We start from the raw sequence: 21075 nt of genomic DNA, 5'->3' as shown, positions 1-21075 counted from the left end.
GAAATTATTTCCAGAAATCATACATAAAAAAATCTTTAGACATTAAAAGGTGCATTTGTCCTTATAACAAATTATCATGTAGCCAACTCCTTCATTTATGAGGTGCTTTGAGTTGAGCTCATCTGCATTACTGACTTTCTATGTAAGACAATTTTTGAAACATTATCACTATCTCTGCAACATCTTGCCCCTCTGAAAAGCTCATCTTCAGCAGAAAAAGGTGAGAACAATCCCTGCACTTGATACTTCCTGCCAATGGTAACATCACAAGCTACTGTACATTATAATGAAGTTCATGAATCAATCAGAAAATTAGGCTGAAAGAAAATCTAAAATTAAATCAGTGATGTAAAGAGGTATAGACAAATTGAAAGACATACAAATATTTGACTAGGAAGAAAGGGTTTTAAAATTAAAAAAAATTACAAAGTGCTGTTACTGAAAGCACAAAGCATGAAAGAAAAGCAAAGCATGCACAATGGAAACAAAAAATACTTTAAAATGACAAAAAAATGAAAATGGTAAAATATCATCCAACAAAACTGTAATCAGATGTTTAGCAGAGAACTTGATGATGACATGATCCCAGGATGAGTGCTGTGTGCCTATAGCTTTAAATCTGGTTTCAAATTTCCACACCATGTGTGTGAATGGCATAAACAGAAAACTTCAATATCTTTTGCCTTGCATGAACAGCAATGCTAATCATCTTGTTATGTTATCCTGATAGCTCAAACTAAAAAAAAATCACTTATTGATCATTCCCACCCCCTCAGCCAAAGTCTAAACTACTGGTGACTGCTGCTATAAGCTTAAAGATGGGTACAAAAGATCAAGACTCTAGTTCCCCTCACTGTTACAATCAGGCATGAAAGTAAGAAGGCATTTTTGTTTTGATCTCACAGATGGGTATCTCACAAGATTCACTTTTCTCAATTTCTGCTGACTTAAGAAAAGTATTCCAACAAAAAGTATTCAACAACAAAATAAAATTGGACCAAAGCAGAAAACTCAAAAGCTCAAATGATTTGGTTACCCTGACAAAAAATAGCAGATATCGTGTCCCACAGCAGGCAGCAATGGATATTGCCAGGTCACAAGTCAAGGGTCGGTGTTAAAAGATCAGTGGCTCAGAGTAAGATTTTGAATAAAGAATGGGTTAATGTGATTCTCCCGCAAAACTTGGGTTCTAGAAACTTCAGCCGAAGAAAACTTATGAGATCAATGACAAAGTGCACAAACACTGTCCATTCTTGAAACTAATAAAAAAACAGAATTTGGAGCACTGCAAAGTACTTAACCAGTATCACTAGTTGTGTGGACAAACTAATCCTGAACAGAAAAAGGATGATAACACACTGATGTATACAACAATGAAGCACAGAATACATGGCATCACAGAATACACCACATCACAGGATACACATCACAAGATATCATAGGACCAGAATATGTACATAGTAATTCCCTCACACAAAAGCATGAAAGGAAAGAATAGAGGAGACCAAGAGAACATATGTTACACCATTAGATGTCTTTAGGAATGCAGCACACATTCTGGCATGTTTCAAACTTACAGAAAACAACATGCATACACACATACTCTTTTTTGCTCCCCAGGCATACATATTGTGGATCCACTGCTTTTTAATCACCTTTTTGTTCATTCCTTCTTCATATTCATACGTTTTTCTTAAACACATTCCATCACATATTTAATTAAGAAAACTGCCCCATCAAAATGATTATGACTGGGGCTAAATGTAGCACCTGATAAGTGTTTTACTCCGAAAAGATCAAGTTTTTCATTCTTAAATAAACTGTATAGCAACAACTTTCAAAAAATCTGGTTACATCTAGCACTGGCTTGAAGATAGCTTTTTCCTTGCAACCAGTTTTAATTCTTGTAACTCAAGGAATGTTTTTTAAAAGCCATTCCTGCCTTTTTTGGTTTGCTCTTTAACCCCCAGTCATGTGACTGGGTTTACAATCCTATCACTACTCACCCATATCCAACTAAGGTAGCAAATGTAGAAGGTGCCTTTCTGTCATTGAAGGTAATAAAGGTAAGACTGGGCACAAAGACCTGGACTTTTTTGTCCATGTTGAAGGGAGAATAGTCATAGATGCCTTCCTCAAGACTCCAATACTGCATGACTGAACTGTTGTCCACACGAGGCCCGTCCAGACTTATTTTTATGTCTGTGTAACCAATTCCATCTTGTCCTGTCACAAAATTTGAACCAGAGCCTACATTACAAAAACAACAAGGAAGAGTCAACAAAGGGATGTTGACTGAGGATGCTCTTGTTACATAAGCTGTAACAGAATATAAAGGTAGATAACTAATCTTAAAGGGAAGTAACTTGGTTCCGATGTTATACCCATACATTTTTTTTACCTTATCAGGCGCTCTTCCTTTCACAATGTGATTTACACAATAAACAAAAGGAATCACATCATTTATGATAGCTTTCAAATTTAATACTTACAAAATATTTAACTATTGTGCTGAATCTATTGTTAATAGTGTTTAAATGATTATTTTAAAATATGTATATTTCAGGGTTATCTTTTCAATTAAACACGTCTTGCCCTTTCATCTATTCACTCAATATGTTTTATGCTGATACCCTGAAAACTTACTACATGGCATAAAATCACTTAATATTTCAACAACAACAACTAAAAACTGTTAGGAAACTAGCATGTCAGGTGGAGTATGTGTTTTATGCCGAGCCAGCAACTAAGGCTATATCACGGCAAGACAGCCAGCCCTGTAAACAGATGCCACATGCAGAGAAAGAACAGTGTGCCTGAGATGAGAGCTGAACCCAGGACAGCCAGTCTTCACTGGACTGGTGACTGGTTGCACCACCGGACTACCCTACCTACACTGACTTCATGTGTTTAAACAGATTTTTTTCTGAACTGCACCAGCTTACTAAACACTACTCATCTTTTTCTCAGCAGTCAGACTTACCCTTGAGCAATGAGACAACTGGTCTCACTTGACCTGCTGTAAGTTGAATGAACCTTGGAAATACTGCTCTGATCAGACTGAAAACAAATAAGCAGTTCAGTAAGATTAAAAGAACTTTGACCACATGTAGCACTTATTGCTTCTGGCCTTGCTGCACAAATTATTTCCCGTATCTGCAGGTCCAAAAAAAAACATACAACTGGCCAGTCAAAGAAGGAAAGAACTTCCTGTGCAAGCCTACTTGTTTGCTAATGTGTTAAAACACAAGAACCTACACATTTTTAGACTACTTCTATGTCACAAATGGACTGTTTGCATTGTGAGGCAAGATTGCTTACCTATTTTAATGGTTATATTATTTATGTATATAAAAGGTTCAGTTTTCCATATACTTTATCAACCACATTCATGTCAACTAACCAACCAACCCTGTTAACCATTCATGTCATGAACCTCTTTTAACATAGAATCAAGACAGTACCCCTTTCCATACCCTTCCACTTCTTTCAGTGCTCACAGAGACACTACCTTAAAATTATTTTATCTTAACAGCTCAAATCCTACGACTTCCAAGAATTCAGGAAGCAACCTCATCCAAGATGAGGGTGGTTCCTTGTCAAGACTGAACAACTTACCTTTATAGAAGACATCTTGCATGATCAAGGTTGACTGTTACATATCTAGATAAAACTACTATCCTCAAGCTACTACTGATCTAATACTCTGCATATGCCAAGCTGGGATGACTTACAATTGTTCTCTCTTAGTACCATTTATGATCTCTGCCAAGGCTGTAGGATCTTCTATAGTCCGTAGAAAATACTGTGTGATACTGCTTGCTCCACTTTCATCTTTTGTAGGTGACCTTCAGCATAAAAAATGCATAATTAACATTATGCTTAATGTTCTGGACAATAATATGTGGTACTTAACCTCCTCACATTTTCTCTTTATTCCTCCAATTTGCTTTGTGACCTTGTAAGAAATGAAGAACAGCAGCAAAATGATCCACTCAAAAGCAGGGTAGATAATAAAACTATCTTGTTGACTGTTTTTAAAAAAATGGCTACATCATCTACTTTGTGAAATATACAAGCAAAATATATCCTAAATATGAAAAACTACACAATAAGAAAAATATATAAAATAAGTTTAAATAAACAATAATCAAAGATTCTTCAGAAACTTAAGGACAATTTAAAACACCCTACTACTCTTTCTAAATGTTCTTAATGCAGAGGTGGGTGGTATGAAGGTACCAGATGTAAAGGATATGTAGCCTTAGCTCCTGTTAAAAACTTATTCAAGCTCGTCAACATAAAAAAAATGATTTTCACATTACAACTATCAGGTTGTTTAAAATGTCCATCGGCCAGGACTAGTTCTGCAATTACAAGCAGTCAGATTAAATGTAGCAGGACATGAGCCCATGAAGACATTCAGGCTGAAAAGCAGAAGACAGCAAACAGGCACACTCTCTCTCACCCTAATGAGCATACACTTTATATAGCTTATGCAAGATAATTCTTCCTCCTTCTTCACCAAATGTAACTTGAAATAAGTAAGTAACTAGCACAGACATCAAGGTAACTGTCAAGCTCACCTTATGATAGTCACTGAAAGTTCTAACTGGACTGGATTTCCCGAGGCCAAATTTTTTATCATCAAATCCTGGGATGGGGGACTTATGCCCCATATAGCTGTGGACTGCCCACTCACGTTAACAACAGTGACGTCAGGAACCTCAAATCGGTTCAAAAAGGAAATGGCAGCCTGAAAATAGTAAAAGCAATTCCAGTGTAGCACAAGTAACAGGGAGTTTAAGTGACTGATTAACAGACTGATTAACCATGTAATGCATAATCATTTTGTTTTGTGCATTTGTTATGGGATATGGATGATCTGATCTGAATTCTAGATGTAAATATAAAAATTTCCTTATACTTTTACTTGATTTCTAGAAAAATCCATTTAAAAAAAATTAGATCAAACTCTAAAGTTTGATGGCAAAGTGTTTGCCTAAAGTTTGCTAAAACTCGGTCAGACATTCACATATATTTGCTTAAAAAAGGTCTTGATAAAGAGCTATACACCCATGACCATCAATGACATAACAGGCTACAGATGATGATCTAAAGGCGATACCACATGCTTACAAGACACACATGGTTCATAATTGGATATTTCTTGCATTGCAGAATGTTCCTTCTGAGGTTCACACTGAGAATAGCAAAAGTCACAGGTTTGCTATACCAGAATGTCATATGCTGATAAAAGATATCAGAAAATGATATTTAGTCATTCACTAGACTAGAATGGCCAGGTGACCTATCCTCTTTTTTCATAATCTAAACTCTGATCATATCTTACCTCATTTTGCAAGAAATGCTGTTTCAGCGCCTGGATTTCTGACTCTTTTGCATTACGTATGTTCTGCTGGACAGTCATCTGGAACAGGGGCTGATATGTATCAATCCGGAGATTAACACTCACTTCCTTAGGGGGGTTCACTTCGAAACCTTCATAGGCAAAAGTGTAGAGAACCAGTGGAAACCAAATGATGAGGATGATCACGAACAGCATAAAACCTCCCACTCCATATTTTGAGGCTACATTCTTTCTGACACCTCTTGGCGTTGGGTAATGCTGTAGAAAAAATATAACAGAACTGCATTAAAACCCCTGAAAATATGCACCCAAAGTGACACATATCTAATGTCTCACACAGCCCCACAAATAAACACACACCAACAACCTCCACCTGATCTACCCTTTAAAACCTACCATCTCATGGTATCGCCAGCACTTGATGATGAAGATGTTTGAATAGATGTCCTCCATCTGCAGCCAGTTTCCAATGGCCAGAGTCGAGTCGGTCCAGATCCAGTCCATTAAGGCCCGCAACTCCAGCAGGAAGGGAATTGCCAAGAAGCTATGTAAGTATGTTCAGAAATGAAATACATTTTTAACCCTTCCATGTCAATTGATATTATCATATTAGTATTTGAATTTATGTAACGATATTAATGATTAACTTAATCTTCTTCAATCTTTTCTGTAAGACAGCTGTATTGTCTTCCAAGGGTGTGGGGGAATTGTTATTTTACACCATGCCAGCAACTCTTTCTAATACCAAAGACCAATTCCAAAAGACAATCGAGAAGACAATGGCACAAGGGGACACTGAAAAAAACCTACCAACTACTGAAGATCATTTTAAAGTGGACAGAAGACAGCCATCCACACATCAAGACAGCAATGGGAAAGCACTACTGTACTAAACCAGTGAGCTGAACATGGTAAAAATGTATACAACTTGCAGTTGAAGACAGCTTAAGTCCTTCAAAGCAGCCAGACTTGAACCAGTAAACCTATAGACCTACTAGTCATAGTAAAAGAGGCAAAGAGAGCTGACTGTAGAATGGAGGGAGGGAAGTCACCATTCTAACAGAGCTGTTTAAGCATGGCTGGAAAAAAACAACAAAATCCCTGTAGCTATGTGCTAAAGACTCTGAGAATGTAGAGAATGGCCCAAATAATGAACATAGCCACTAATCAAACCCCTTCCAAAGAAAGGAAACAGTAAACAAAGCCTAAGCTGCAGAACTATCAGCCTAATAACACATCTGTAAAACATACCTGCCAAAGTGCTGCAATCTTTGGAAAGGGTGGAACACATCTGTTCCATGAGCATTACTCCTTACAATTGACCTGCTTGTCTTCCTCTGCAGGTTTATGACACTTTCCATCCTTACTATCTGTTCCCTGATTCCTATACACGGCTCCTATGTTTGTCTTTTTATTACTTGTCTGCACAGTTGATTTTCCTTCCATCCTTCATGTGCTGTCCAGGTCTCCTAGTTGTCTTAAGCGCTGGGAGCATTATCCTTTGCAAGTGTGATTATGCGCTACATAAATCACACATTTATTATTATAATCAGTCACCCAAATAAAGTCATGCCTAAGTAATCTAGAACTGCATGAACACCACTGCTTTAGTGCTTCTAGTAGAAGGACATGCTTGCTTCAGACCAAGCGGGAGTACAGCTGAACAGATCTTCAACTGTTACATCCCAATGGAAAAATTTCTACAGTATCAGTGGGATCTCTTTCACAATTTTGGCTTCAATAAAAGCATTTGACAGTCTGGCAGGAAAGGCTGTGGCTCATGATGTGAAAATTCAACACTGTAGAGGGCCTCAATCAAGAAGTGCTGTACAAAGACTTACTAAGTACAGTACCACTGGATAACCAAATGACTTTTTACAGGGCTAGCTGCTTTGCCATGATATAGTGTTATTTGCTGGCTTAGCATAAAAACTAATTTCCTCACCCCACCCCTACGGGCTAAAACATCTTTAGCATTTTTCCCAAACATTTGTTTTGGAAAGTCTTTAGATTCTGTAGCTATATAATTATCGCTGTCTCCCCCTATTCAAAAGCATGTATAAAATTGTTACCTTAAGAAAACTATTGTTTAAGCATTCATATCTACTTTTAAGCCTTTTAAAAAATATGTAGATTTCACAAGGTGAACAAGACATGCTCTCTCCACCTACCCTATGCAACCATAGCTCACAATTTCCGAATGGCACATTGTTCTGTTTGCTCATAAAGGAATACCAATAATGATTTGTTAATCTCCATCCATTTGTCTGTCTGTACCAGCTCATTTACCTAAATACATGATAGGATCCCTCTTCTCATTTATCAGTCTACCCAGGCTGAAATCCAACTGATCACTAAGTCTTGCCTATTTCCAAGTTATCATTACCTTTTTATCTGTGTAATGCTGTCATGTCTATATGGAAATGTACAGGTTAAGCTGCCAACAATGAAAAAATTACGATAAAATACCCTTCCCTTAAAGTATACCTACCCTTGGAAAAGGACCATGTTGAATAATGTGTATTTCTTTGTAAGGAAGTTGCCAAGGATGCGAGTGGGATAGCCACAGCGAATCTGGTATGCTGACAGTGCAAAATAGATGCACTTGACAAAATACCATAGCTGTGCTGCCACATTATCGAAGAATGCCCTAAGAAATGAACAAGAAGAAATTCAATGTAATAAGACAGCTTGTGGTACAGTTACAAAAAAAATAATTCTCAAATGATTAGTCTAAACATACCAACTAACAAATAAATGGATCCATGGACACAAATGAAAATATACACTTGTGTACATATTTTATGCACTTTAGCTCTTGAAAAGTTCTCTCCCTGTATTATTCAACATGCCTATCAACATTCATACTCTACGAGTAACATGGGGTCCAGCTATTGACTGCAGTTGTCATGCAACCTTTAGTAATTACCCATTGAAACGATAAGAGCTATGCAGCTAATATGCTCAATGTAGTGTGTTAACCCTTGGTATATGCACAAACTTGGAGGGCCAAAAATAAACAATGCATCTCACCTGCCAGTGACTGCTGGAAGAACAAAGAACATCCAGATGTGGATAAGGATGACCAGGAAGATTTGGTAGATGAGCTTGCCTCGAACATTTTTACGCAGGAAGAGGGCCCGGTCAATGATGATGAAGAGGAACTGTAGTAGCAGCATAATCAGGAATGCTGTTGGAATCTGCACAGATATCGGAAATAATTAACAAGCCATCATGTTGACTCCAATAAGCCCTGCAAGGCTGTATTTTTCTCTATTGAAATATCTTCATTCTAAGCTCTTAAATACACTTCACTAGCTCAGCAGTCAAGAAAGGAGGCTAAGATAAACTTAAAAAAAAAATCAAATAAGTTTTCATCACATAAATCTCTCTAAACACATTTTTTGCACTGGGTGAAGCTCTGAAAGTAATATATTCAGACACTTCATAGTATCCTCTTATCAACACCACACTGAATGTAATATTTCTGATGAGGCCTCTAGAGATACCTCCCAAATATGGACCACAGTAATTATCTGTTTTTCTTAACCACCACTTTTGTACATATTTATCTTCCCCTCTCCCTTGATACCTTACCCTACATTTACTACTAATTATTCTCATATTACTTCAGTTACTTAGTTTATTCTTTCCCCATAAAAGGCGAGGGCTAAATGGAAAAAAGCATTTTCTTGCTTATTTTACCTCTCGTTAATAAAGAATTGTCTCTGTCATTGTCATTTCTGTACACACTGTACTGTGAACAGTCTGGGTGGACTACGCACACTCTCAAGCATGAAAAAAGCATGTCAACTCATAGAATCAAACCTGTGAGACATGCATCTCACAAAAAAAGGGCTAGAAAGGAGTTTTTATATTAAAATCATACATTCAGCCAGTGCATCAAGGGACTTAAAGCATTTTCCACTTGGTGCAATTAGAGTGTGTAGTCAGAATGGACTACACAAGAATGATGTCTGCAGAACAGTCCACTTACAGCACATGCCTGAAAAATGTAGAGACAAGGAAATGCTCAGCATGATTACTCCACCCTACACACTATACACTTGCTTGCTTTCTTTAGACATAAAGCATCCTAAACAATACATACTCTGTTTTCTGTGATGTAGCTCGTCACATCTGCATCCCCTGCTTGTTGCTGCAAAGAAACAATCAAGAGGCATCATTCAATAAACACGATTTGTATTTATGCCATATGCACAACTAAGTTATGAAACTGAACAAAAAAAGATAAATGTTTCAACATATGTGTGCGTGTTTTAGGGGAATGTATTCTTTCACTGGGATATATCCATGAACATACTGATGGCAATCTCAATAAAATAATGTAGCCCTGCTTGTTGAAAATGATGTGAATTGTTTATTTTCACTTCAATTCATGCATTTTAGATGTTATCAGGTTCAAGTGCCTCATTTTCATTGCTCTAATGATGCAATAATCTATCTAATCCTCTTCGTGCATCAGGTTGCACATAAGGCCCCAACCAGAGTCCGCCACCGATGTCGATCGGCTGAAACCCGCTCTAGAACGTTTTGATTTTTGACTACACTATTGCAAGAACAACTGGATAGAAGTGGAAAGAAAGAACAACTGAGAGAGAGAGAGAGGAGGAAGCGGAAAATATTAAGCCATCAAAACTTACCTGGGAGCCAAAATATTTGTAACCAAACACCACAATGAAGAAGTTGATAAAGTCACACATGAACATTGGTGCGTACACATCCACAGTAGCACTGTAGGTGGAGTGCATCACTTTGTGGAAGAATTTAACAAAAGGATCAAACAGGAAGAGGCAACTGCACACAAAATATATACACACAATTGTTATAAAGTAAATTGTTATGAAAATCTTTCATCCCTTGCTCACAGCACTATATTCAATCACTATGTCAGATGTATAATCTCCTCACTATCTTATTCTAGAGATCTTAAGTCACTAACACTACAAATGCAAAGAATTAAAGCTATCAGAATAAAGGATATTATACAAAAATCAAATTGTCAGCTGATCTGAATTGTGCATGCTGAAGTGCATGGTGGCTGATGCTTCCTACTGCCAAATGATTCTAGTAAAAAGTACCAGGCAACCTCAAAAGACATCACTCACGCTTTCTTTATCCTGTTAGGTTGTTCATTTGCTTTCATCTTTACTTGCTCATCAGATGAGCTCACCTCCATCGTGGAGCCCCCTTCCTGCTGGGGCAGAGAATCAAATACATCCTCTTGTTTATTTCTGCACTCTTCATAACTTCCAAGCTTTAAAATGCACACATTTTTGTCATCCATATTTTTTATGATGCACAACCATGGCTACACTAACACTTGTGGCAAATTCTGCATTTGAAGGATGATTATGTCACTGTAAATATGTCTCTCTAAATAAATTAAAAATTAGAAGAAATGTGTGCAAGTGTGCACAGTCATGCAAGCACAAACACACATTCAAATGTACATTCATAAGCATAATACTCACTGTAGTAGACAGTTCATTATCATATGTATGAGCTGACTCATTCACATTTCCTTTTGGAGAGGCCGGCTGGCTCATGTTCTCTTCAGCTTGTGCCATGTCTTTACAGATATCATGTGAATCCTTCCACAATCCATATTTCTGTAGCACAAAATTGTAAACAAACATCTTCTCTGAGCCTGTACTATTATTATGAATCATCCAACACTCAGACTTTTAGAGCAAAAAATGAAATTGTGATTGTAAATTCTCTTTCGTTGATACAAATTACAATAGGTGATAGAGGTTAAGCCATACTCAGGTTCATATGTCCTAAACTGTTATAAATGGCTGTGTAAACAGAGTTCAGCAGTCTTGTTGTCAAGCGTTCCCCCAACCTCCAATGCAGGAAGGCTGGGTGGGTATTCATGTCTGGTAAATAACGAGGAAAGAGAATTTACCACAAAAATTTCATATCTTCTTTAGCTTTACCAGATGACCTGACTATTAGGGGAATGACTCCTAGGGGAAAGGGGATTCTGCCAAAAATCACAGTTGTGATATGGCCTTTGCTGCAAAAATGGCATTAACAACAAGCAAACTGCTAAAAATTCACACTTGCTGATCCCTTCTCAAACAGCATACCTGCAGTAATCTAGGAAGTGACATGCTGTGAGGTAGAGATGGGCTGGCCAGATGCAGAGCAGCAGAATGAGTGGACAGATTACAGACCAGAATGCACCAAAGGTTGAGTCTGAGTGCCACCCAACAGTCTTAGGTCATACTATCATGCAGAGCATATGGAAGGCAGAACTACCAGAGATTGCACTTCATGGGCTTATACTTTAAAGTTTAAACCAATGTGAAACACATGCTACTCGCATGCATCTTTACTGACAGACTTTATTCAGAAGGACAAGGTCTGTAAAGAAACACCTTCAAGGTCCATCCAAATAATATGACCAGCCTCTTCCAAAGAGGATGTGACCTGCACAGGTTAATTCTCAAAGAGATTCACATTGAAGGAGTAGTAGCTTTCCTTCCTCTCCCTCGAAAACATTACTGTTTATGTCTTTCACTGGCACATCACTGTTCTTAAACCCGTTGTTTAGCTGTATGTTTATCTTGTACAGTGTCTTCAGGTCATTTTTTTCTTGCTGCTTTTTCAGCTTCATCTGCCAGTTTCTCTATGTAGTCTCTTTTGTCGGTTCTTGCCATCCTCTTTACCTCTTTGTTTAGTTTTGTATATCTTAGTCTGTGTTGTTCCTTCAGGTGTTCAGATCTTGTGCTGTTGATTCTTTGTTTGGCTGACTTTCTCTCGTCTATCTTCTTCCATGTCTCTTCTCTGATCCACTGTTCTTTCTTTTTCCGTTGGAAGCCCAGTATTTTCTCTCCTGTTTCCTTTAAGACTCTATTGAAGTCGTCTAAGGTCATCTCTTGTTGGTCTCCTAGTGCCTGAAACCTGTTCTTTACTTCCATAGCAAAGGCCCTTTCGGTGGCTGGATCTTTCAGTTTGCCGGAGTCCACTCTCTGCTGACGTGCCTGTTTTCCTCGCGATCGACGTAGCTTCAGAGAAACTGCGGCTATCACAAGAGTGTGGTCACTGGTAATGTCTGCTCCTCTATAGGCTCTGACATCTTGAAGTGAGCTCCTCCATCTTCGGTTGATGATGACATGGTCTATCTGGTTCTTTGTGATCCCATCTGGTGAAGTCCACATTGCCTTGTGGATGTCTTTGTGATGGAAGAGTGTGCCTCTAATCAGTAGCTTGTTTTCTTCACAAAAGTCTGCCAGTCTCTCTCCGTTGTCATTGATGGTACCAATTCCATGCTTGCCCCTGCAGGTGTCACTTCCCACCTTGGCATTGAGATCGCCGATGATGAGCAACATATCGTGGGCTCGAACGTTCTCCAAGGCTGCCTGGAGCTGATCGTAAAAAGCATCCTTGTCTTCTGTTGGTGGATAGCAAGCTAGAACTGTCAGCTTGGTGTACTTTGAATGGAATCTTGCTCTCAAAAGCCTGGGTCCATAAGGCTTCCATTCCAGCAGTGCCTTTTCAGTTTTCCTGTTGAGGAGTAGTGCTACTTCTTCAGAGTGCTGACCGTCTGACCGTCCTGAGAACAAGATGGTATGTCCTGACGCTAGTCTCCTCTTTCCCGTGCCGGTCCATCTGACCTCACTGACTCCCAGGATGTCCAAGTTGTAATTGTCAAACTCCTTGACTAGTTGGAGCATCCTGCCAGTCTGGTACAAGGTCTGGATGTTCCAGCACCCCACCCTCAACTTTTGCTTTTGCTTCAGTAAATCCACTGTCAGGGCGCCAGATCCCTTTCGGGTTTGGCTGCCGTCCGTCATAAGTCCAGTCTCCTGGTGTGCTTCATTACCTTCGCCATTCGTGATGAATACTCTGATGCTGGTTTCTGTAATGGGCTTTTTTTTTTACATGGTGGGGTTGTTAGCCCTACCACAACCTATTTTACCTCTAGGTGAGGTATCCACCTTAGTCGCCTCTTAGGACATGCCTGGCTGGATGTCAGGGACCCTATTCTTACAATGCTCACTAGGCAAGCATACCCCGGGGTCCCACAGAGGAGGACATCTGCAAAGGCCTCATAAAAAGCCAGCCCAGAGACAAGAGTCTTTAATGGGGAGACAAGCCAACCATCTGGTGCAGTCAATCAAGGGTCTGAAAACAGGAAGTCTGGTGATACCATAGGTCAGGGGAAGGCAATGACCAGAGAGAGAAAAACTCCAATGGTTTAAGAAAAATTCAATCAGATGCTAGAACATGAGATAGACAGACAGAGGACATAGAGAAATACCATCAGTGGCTAATACAAAAACGTGCTTTGATCCTCTAGAGCCAGTGGTCTGAGATAATATTTGTCTTAAAAAAATTCACTGGTAGTCGATCCTCATTATCTTCATAATCAAGAAATTTCCTTCAACACAGACTGATACCTAGCCTCAGCATGGGCACTATGCATAAACATGTGCATGATTCCCCACTATCCCTCCAAACCCGAGCTTTTTGGAGCTTCTAAATATCCTGTACAAATGTGGCAAAACATTCACAAGTGTGAATCAGCAGAGGACTTGGCATAGCAGCAATTGGTATAAAATTCCCCCCCCCTCCCATTTTTATTTTACAGGAAAATGAAACATGGCCCAGGTGAATATCTGGTAAACCCAGCAGGGAAGCAGTCAGTGCGCAGGGGAGGGGTAGAGATAAGGGGTGGCTAAAGAGTGTGATGACACCAAAGTGTGTGTGTGTATGAAGAATATCTATTGAACCAAACGTTATGATCGCTGGGATCTTTTTAAAAGCCTTTTACAGCAGTTAAGGGCATGTGCATCTGCTACAGTGAAGCCTCAAGATACCAGGGCAGTGATTCGTTTGGTTACATAACAGTTGTATCCCTAACTCTTATGGTCGGGTCACCTGGTAAAATAAATCAAAAATGCTTCACCACCATTATTGCAGAATTCTTTTTAAATAAGACAAGATGTGAACGGAAATTTTATCTGAATCAGAAAGAAGCTGTCAAGAAATTTAGATGATGAGAAATTTCTCAAGCTCATTTCAAAAGAATAAAAAAGTTTGAACTTACAAATGTTTGCACCTATCTAATATTTGTGCTAAGGAATGCCATGAAACTCACCTTCAGGATTGATCGATGAATAAACAAAGCCAGCAGAAGAGCAATGTCTACATTAGCAAAATTATCTTTTTGCTCGATGCCAATAATTCGGGGTGGAAAGAAAGGACTTGTTTCTGTGTTATTACTATTCCAGGGGAAGAACCCAAACTGGAACAAATACTTTGTCACCACAACTGCCTGAAAAAAAATCAAAACAGGGTAAGACAATGAGTTTTTTATATATATATATGTCTCATAAGTAGTTGCATATATACCTCACACATCTGTTTCATATACAGTCATATATATGTCTTATAGTATATAACATATATCATATATCTGTCTCATAATCATATATACCTTATACAACTGTCTTATAGTCTATTATATCTTATATAAATGTCTCATATATATATATATAGCCTATAGCAGCGGTTCTCAACCTTTTACTTGTGGCGACCCCCCTGACGAACACCGGTACGTCCGCGACCCCCCTTAGCCAGCTAGGTCGGTGGAAGAGGGGGGGGGAGCCTTAGCTAACCTCCAATCCCGCGTCGAGGAAATCAACAACGGAAGAACAAAGTTCGTATCTGCAAAAAGTATAACTGTTTATGAAATTTTACTAAAGCAAATTCTGCGGTGCTAATAAATATTATTTTATTAATTTTATTGGACACTCTCTTTGATTAATGAGAAGGTTGAGCCTGCTTGCTGTTGCATAGAGAAGCGAACCTGTGTGCGATGTTCGTACCCACTGCTATTCGCAGCTCAGCCTCTGCGTCCACACGATTTCTGTATTTCGACTTCAGTGCTGCCAATGCTGAAAATCCTTGATCACACACATATACGAAGTTGAAAATGGCAGAAGAACTTTCATTGCTTTCTCAGAAAGCACCGTTGACGCTAATCCAGAATGTTGGCACTGGTGTTGTTTGGAAGATCATTTTCAGGGATTGGTCACTCGAAAGGTTGATGAGCTGCTCTTCTTCTTCCGTGGACAACCCGCTTGTGCTAGGATCAGCCAGAAATGGATTACGAATCCAATCGTATTTAGTCACATCAGTTTCAGCGAAGTAATGCTGAAACCTTTCTTGCAGTCCGTTTAGATGGGCAATAATTACATTCTTCACCTGATCAAGATTCAAGTTGTCAGCCTTGCACTTACACAAGCACGGAAACATCAAAAATATTTTCTCTTGCGTCCACAACGAAATTTTTCGGACGAAAGCATTCATCTTGTCAGTTGTTTGTAACATGTTGGTGTCCTTCCCTTGCAGAGAAGTATTCACAACGTTCAGCTTCTGAAATATGTCCGATAAATATGCCATTAGCAGCAGCCATCGGTCGTTCTTAAGCCCCCACCCCGCACTGTCTGGTCATGGCCTGTCAGGGACCTAGAGTACTAGGACTGAGCACGTGCGAGGGGAAAGGGTGTGAATGATGGACGTTTCCTGAATGCGTGCCTTTTAGATGTTTTTTTTTTTAAAAAAAGAGAGAGGTGTGACTGGAGAGGGAGAGGGGAGTCAGCGATGAGAGATTGGGGGAGAGAGAGGGCAAAAGGCGAGAGGAGGGAGATTGGAGGCTTAATTGTTGAGAGGGGGATTGTGTTTTGAGTTTTGGAAGTGAGAAGTCACTGCATGCCGAGACAGTGTACTTGAATAGTGAGAAGAGATTTGGAGTCTGAGACCCCTTACCACTCGGTTACACAATCTAAGCTAATTTCACTAATACCGGTATAAGAAACTTTTAAAAAAGGACCACCTTCGCGACCCCCTTGTAGGCACGTCGCGACCCCCCAGGGGGTCGCGCCCCACAGGTTGAGAACCGCTGGCCTATAGTATTGTATGAATCTTATGCCTTTTGTATATAATATATGTAAAATATGCATGCTCTTAGCGCCTAAGAACAAGAAGGACACATGGACAGCATACAAGAGAAAGGAAAATAACACATGAACTAAGAATAAACAACAGCACATGATGAATAAAAACAAGTATAGAAAACTCAAAGAGAAACCAAATAACAAGAACTGAGAGTATCATGGTAAAGAGGAGCAGGAAAGGGTGTGAAAAAGGACTAGCATGGTGGGAAAGGTTGTTAGGAGTTGTTTATGGAAGAGGTGCATTTTCAGTGCACGTTTAAAGGATTCAATAGTGGGTAGGTGGCGGATACAGAAAGGGAGAAAGTTCCATTGTTACACTGCACATTAACTTAAACTCCTGTGGCCATATGTTTTTGAAATATATATATATCCCTTATAAGTAGTCTTACCTCTCAAACATATATCTGTTTTATAGAAAGTCATATAGGCTTATAATTATATACATAAGTATATTGTACAGTATATCTATATATGTGTATAGATATATGTGTGTATCTTGTCAGGCCCGTTCTTAGCCCCTGAGGGTCCGAGGCATAAGGCATGTGAGGGGCCCTGGAAGCCATGATCTCCACGGTTTTAATCAAAAGCATGGGGCCCCTGACGACTATCAAAAGCATGGGCCCTAGGGAAATGCCTTGTCTGCTTGCTTTTAAGCTCAGTCCTCTATCGTGTTTTGATTGCCCTATCCTCCCTTCTTTCTCCCACCCAAGTATGCATATGTGTGTACAAGTGCCTGTGTGTATATATATATATGTATGTGTGTGTACAAGTGCCTGTATATATATATATGTATGTGTGTGTACATACATGTAGATGTGTCTATGCATATGTGGGTGTATATATATATAGCCCCTGAACTACAGTAAGTACGCTTAACTGGCTAGAGGTCACTTTTCTGTCAAGTTTTGTGTCTACTATCAATCTGTGAATCTATGATGCCATTTCATATGTGCCTGGATTGATTTCTATGTCTGTGACCCTTTTTTCCCTTTTTCTGGATCATGTTCTTTCCACTCTACCATCTGCACCATTTTGCTTTTGGATGTAAGTCGTTTTCAGACTCAGATTCCTTTTTCTGTGATTATTCTGGAGAGTTTTGATGCTGCACTGTTCCAGCAAGCTTTGTGGCAGGAATGACATGGCTAATATTGTGCTTGTCTGGAAGACTAATCTGGCAATGACTATTTGTCTAGCGGCAGTTATGTGGATGGAACGATGTTTCTGTCTGCGAGGGCTGGGCCACAGCACTGGGAAATATGATTTGCACTTTCATACAACCATCCTAAGATCTTTTCAGCTACTTTTCAAAGCAAAACTTTTTATAAGAGATTTCCTGATAATCTCATCTGTGCTGATGGCCTTCACCTTCTTCCCATAAATGGCAACACCAGTATTTCAGACCAGCGTCTTGGTTGGGGGGTTAGGGGGAGGGGGGACGTTTTGAGCCTACCTTTGATGGTGGGTGAAGCACTCTCTCAATCAACTTTATTTCTGTTCTGCTGTGCATTGTGCTTGCATGTTTGTGTATTTATGAAGATGCCACCCCAAAAAGGTGTGTTCATGAGCCTCTAAGTAAAGCGTTTCAAGTCCAGCTGATGCTGGAGAAAAGAGATATAAAAATGTGCTACTTATTTATGTATGTATATCTCAACAAGAAGAAAACAAGGAAATAAACTAGGCTTCTTTGTCACAGACTATTTTCCTTGTGAAAATACTTTCCATTTGCAGATATGAATAAAATTTGTTTAAAAATAACTTTTTTAAAATGGGCTTGACACTGATTATTTCAAAAACAAATTTTAAAAAGATGGTTCAGGCACCAAAATTTGTGATTTCAATATTTATCACTGCCTTATTAGACTTACTGTGCAATTAGGTATAGCTCCTTAAATACAGTAAAGCATTTTAACTACAAAAACAAAATTAGCAAACCAAATAAAAGAGACATTTAGGGCTAGGGACAAAAAATACCTCAGTGTAAGTGATGACGGTGATCCAGAACGTTTTGGAAGGACGAGGCACAGACAACATGCCCCACAGAAAGACCATCAGAGGCAGCGGTAGTGACAGAAGACTGCTATACAACATCTGATCAAGAATCATCAGGAAGTAGCACAGCAACTCTGAGTGTGACACCAAGACATAACCAAATGCAACCAGTAACCGCAATGCCTGTGGCTGGCTTTTCTCAAACTCCCGCTGGCGATTTTCTTCTAGTGCCTCCAGCTCATGCAGACTGCAAATGAACACATCAACATGTTTTATTGACATTTGTAAGAGATAGGTTTATCTAATATTTTATCCACTTTAGCAAATGTTTTATCGTTTTCTATAATGTGAAAGATTGAAGCCTGTTCCAACCACTCTAAGACAGGCTTGCATAAGCTTAGTATTTTGATGCCCTGACTGACTACCTTAAATGGCCATGTAGTTGCTGTTACCACTATTTGTCCATCAGCTCACAAGGGAAGTGGTTGACACGGACGTCCCCAAGCTAGTGTAAGCCCTACAATACTAGCCAAGGAAAAATGACCCCACTTCCTTGGGGGAAATCTTGGGAAAAATAAAGGCTAAGGGAGTAAACCCCTACATAAAATCTTGATGCTAACACAGTATCAGTGGACAAAGACTTTCCATGATGAAAGTGCTGGGGAGGGCCCAGGGCCTATGGGTTCATGACCAGGCTGAAGCTGGTTTGGTTATGGAGCAATCAATCTTGTGAGTGCCAAGCTGCTATCCTCAATATCTGGAAATGCAGTGCACTGGATAAAATAGGTATGCCAATGACTTTGTGCAAACTCTGAAAGTCTTAGGCCTCTGTCGTTGGTTTTGCCAAGGCCAAATTTACCCACCTTTCCTACCCATTGGTAAAAGGCATCTGGGCTGACCTTGGCATTCCAGTCACGAAATGTACAAAAATGTTGCTTTTATAACCATATCTACTTATTGATAAAGCTCCTCCCTTTCATTGTCTTCATGCATGGAAGTTGGAACATATACTTGGACAGTAGTGACATTGTGACAATTGCCAGATACACATGGAGATCAGTCTACTGGACATTGGTGTACAGCTGATGACAGTTCCAACCAGTTTAAGTGAAAGCCCACCCCATGCTCATGTCTGGCATCCCAAAGTTTATTTCCCTCATCATTATTTTCTGTCTCCCCAAATTCTAGTCATTTGACTTCTGCCAGTCCCACAATGCTTGGTATTGTATCATTCTAGCTTAATTAAGAGTAATATCTAAATTAAACAAATTATATGTTGCATTTTTTGGTTTTATTTTATCATCAGAGTCACAGAACTGTCCACAAGATCAATCCCAGCATATGCCTGAAATATGCATTTATTTTACAATATTAACACTATATACTTTGTCACCGAAACATTTTCATTTATGATTAATTTATTATGTTAATACCTCATTGTGACTGCCTGAAGCTCTCTGGACTTTGAACGTTCTGCTAATGGTGCTATTGACACCTCCACCAAGTCATCTGGCCTGAAATATAAGCATTCACACTTAAATGTTTCCTTTTACATTTTCTCTAGCCATTTCTTTGCAATATCACTGAATGCCGACTATGAATGCCACTATGTATGTGCTCAGGAACTAAACCAGTGGTGTTAAACCAAATTTTATTTGTTTTAGGACAATTGGAAAAGATTGTGAATGTTTAACTATGCCTATTTTCTTTCAGCACCAAAAGAAATAAGTCCATTAATGTCAAACATGCCCCATACATTATAAATGTTGGCTGACACATGCTTTGTCATCATTTGTCTTTGCTGTAACAATTACGATAAAGTCTTTTGGTGGGCGTACGTTTGCATTTGTTACCCCAGCTGTCTAGAATTCCCTTTTCCTTTAGCTCAGACATGAACTGTCACTGACAGCATTTATGCAGCAACTGAAGATACACCTGTTCTGCAGTGCTTTTAACTGATATATGTAGCACGTGCTTCTTGTTTAGATAAAGCAAACTCTTGTGAAGATGTTTTCATCATGACAGTGTGAGATATTTTATTTTGTAAGAGCTGACAGTCATTAGGGAATGGCGCTCTACAAGTAATCTTCATTATTATTATCAATAACTTGTTTATGACACAATGGTGCATAATTCTTAAAGTTTCTGCTGTAATAGGGGATGTGAAGGTATCTAAGGGTAAGGAATGAATCAAACATCTTTCAAAAATCAGCAGAGTTTTAGTTTGTTTAATGACTTTTTATGTCAGGAATACACCTCTGTTTAAAAGTGAAACAATAAGAATGGTAACAAATTCTCTTTTTTCTTTTTTATTAGACAGCATACAGTGCATTCATGACAACAGAAAAAAGCAAAAATTAAAAGCTAAAGAAATCAAACTACCATGAGTTCACAAGAGAAACATAAATGGCACGTACCCTGTTGCAAAACCAAAAGTATCACTTTCCTCAGTGATGTTAGTTATCTTTTTCTCTTCCTGAAATATCAAGAACAATTTTATCAACGCAATCTTTTAATAAAGACTTTTTCATAAGAATGTTGTCATACAACTAAAAGCAGTGTTTTACAAACATCCTGGGGAGGAAATGTAATGACTGGATCACATTGCACGCCGCACAATATACCTGAAATGGAGTGAATTACTTACAAATGACTATAAGGAAGACTGCATGCTGAACAAATGGTAGCACATGAAACCTTAAAATTTATTATTACTGAAGG

At 39.0% G+C, this 21075-nt stretch overlaps 1 protein-coding gene across 14 annotated transcripts in view; it reads right to left on the bottom strand.

Annotated features, from left to right (window-relative positions):
- The window catches only part of LOC112553497 (piezo-type mechanosensitive ion channel component 1-like), a 90257-nt gene that overhangs the window by 7102 nt on the left and 62080 nt on the right, over positions 1–21075 (bottom strand). For 13 of the 14 annotated variants that reach the window (XM_025220757.1, XM_025220766.1, XM_025220762.1 and 10 more), the window contains 16 exons: positions 20772–20830; positions 19788–19868; positions 18337–18601; positions 14505–14681; positions 10867–11004; positions 10501–10589; positions 10036–10189; positions 9483–9530; positions 8405–8571; positions 7863–8021; positions 5768–5915; positions 5354–5629; positions 4587–4756; positions 3735–3848; positions 2984–3060; positions 2007–2226 (listed from right to left, as the gene is read on the bottom strand). In XM_025220757.1, coding sequence (XP_025076542.1) covers positions 2007–2226; positions 2984–3060; positions 3735–3848; positions 4587–4756; positions 5354–5629; positions 5768–5915; positions 7863–8021; positions 8405–8571; positions 9483–9530; positions 10036–10189; positions 10501–10589; positions 10867–11004; positions 14505–14681; positions 18337–18601; positions 19788–19868; positions 20772–20830 — 2342 coding nt within the window. The remainder of the gene's footprint in view (positions 1–2006; positions 2227–2983; positions 3061–3734; positions 3849–4586; positions 4757–5353; positions 5630–5767; positions 5916–7862; positions 8022–8404; positions 8572–9482; positions 9531–10035; positions 10190–10500; positions 10590–10866; positions 11005–14504; positions 14682–18336; positions 18602–19787; positions 19869–20771; positions 20831–21075) is intronic. The other variant, XM_025220758.1, reaches the window with a different exon arrangement.

This window comes from Pomacea canaliculata, linkage group LG12 (genome assembly GCF_003073045.1).
Source record: "Pomacea canaliculata isolate SZHN2017 linkage group LG12, ASM307304v1, whole genome shotgun sequence".
Taxonomy (NCBI): Eukaryota; Metazoa; Mollusca; class Gastropoda; order Architaenioglossa; family Ampullariidae; genus Pomacea; species Pomacea canaliculata.
Note: the sequence above shows the minus strand (reverse complement) of the source record. Positions and strands in the feature narration are given on the sequence as shown.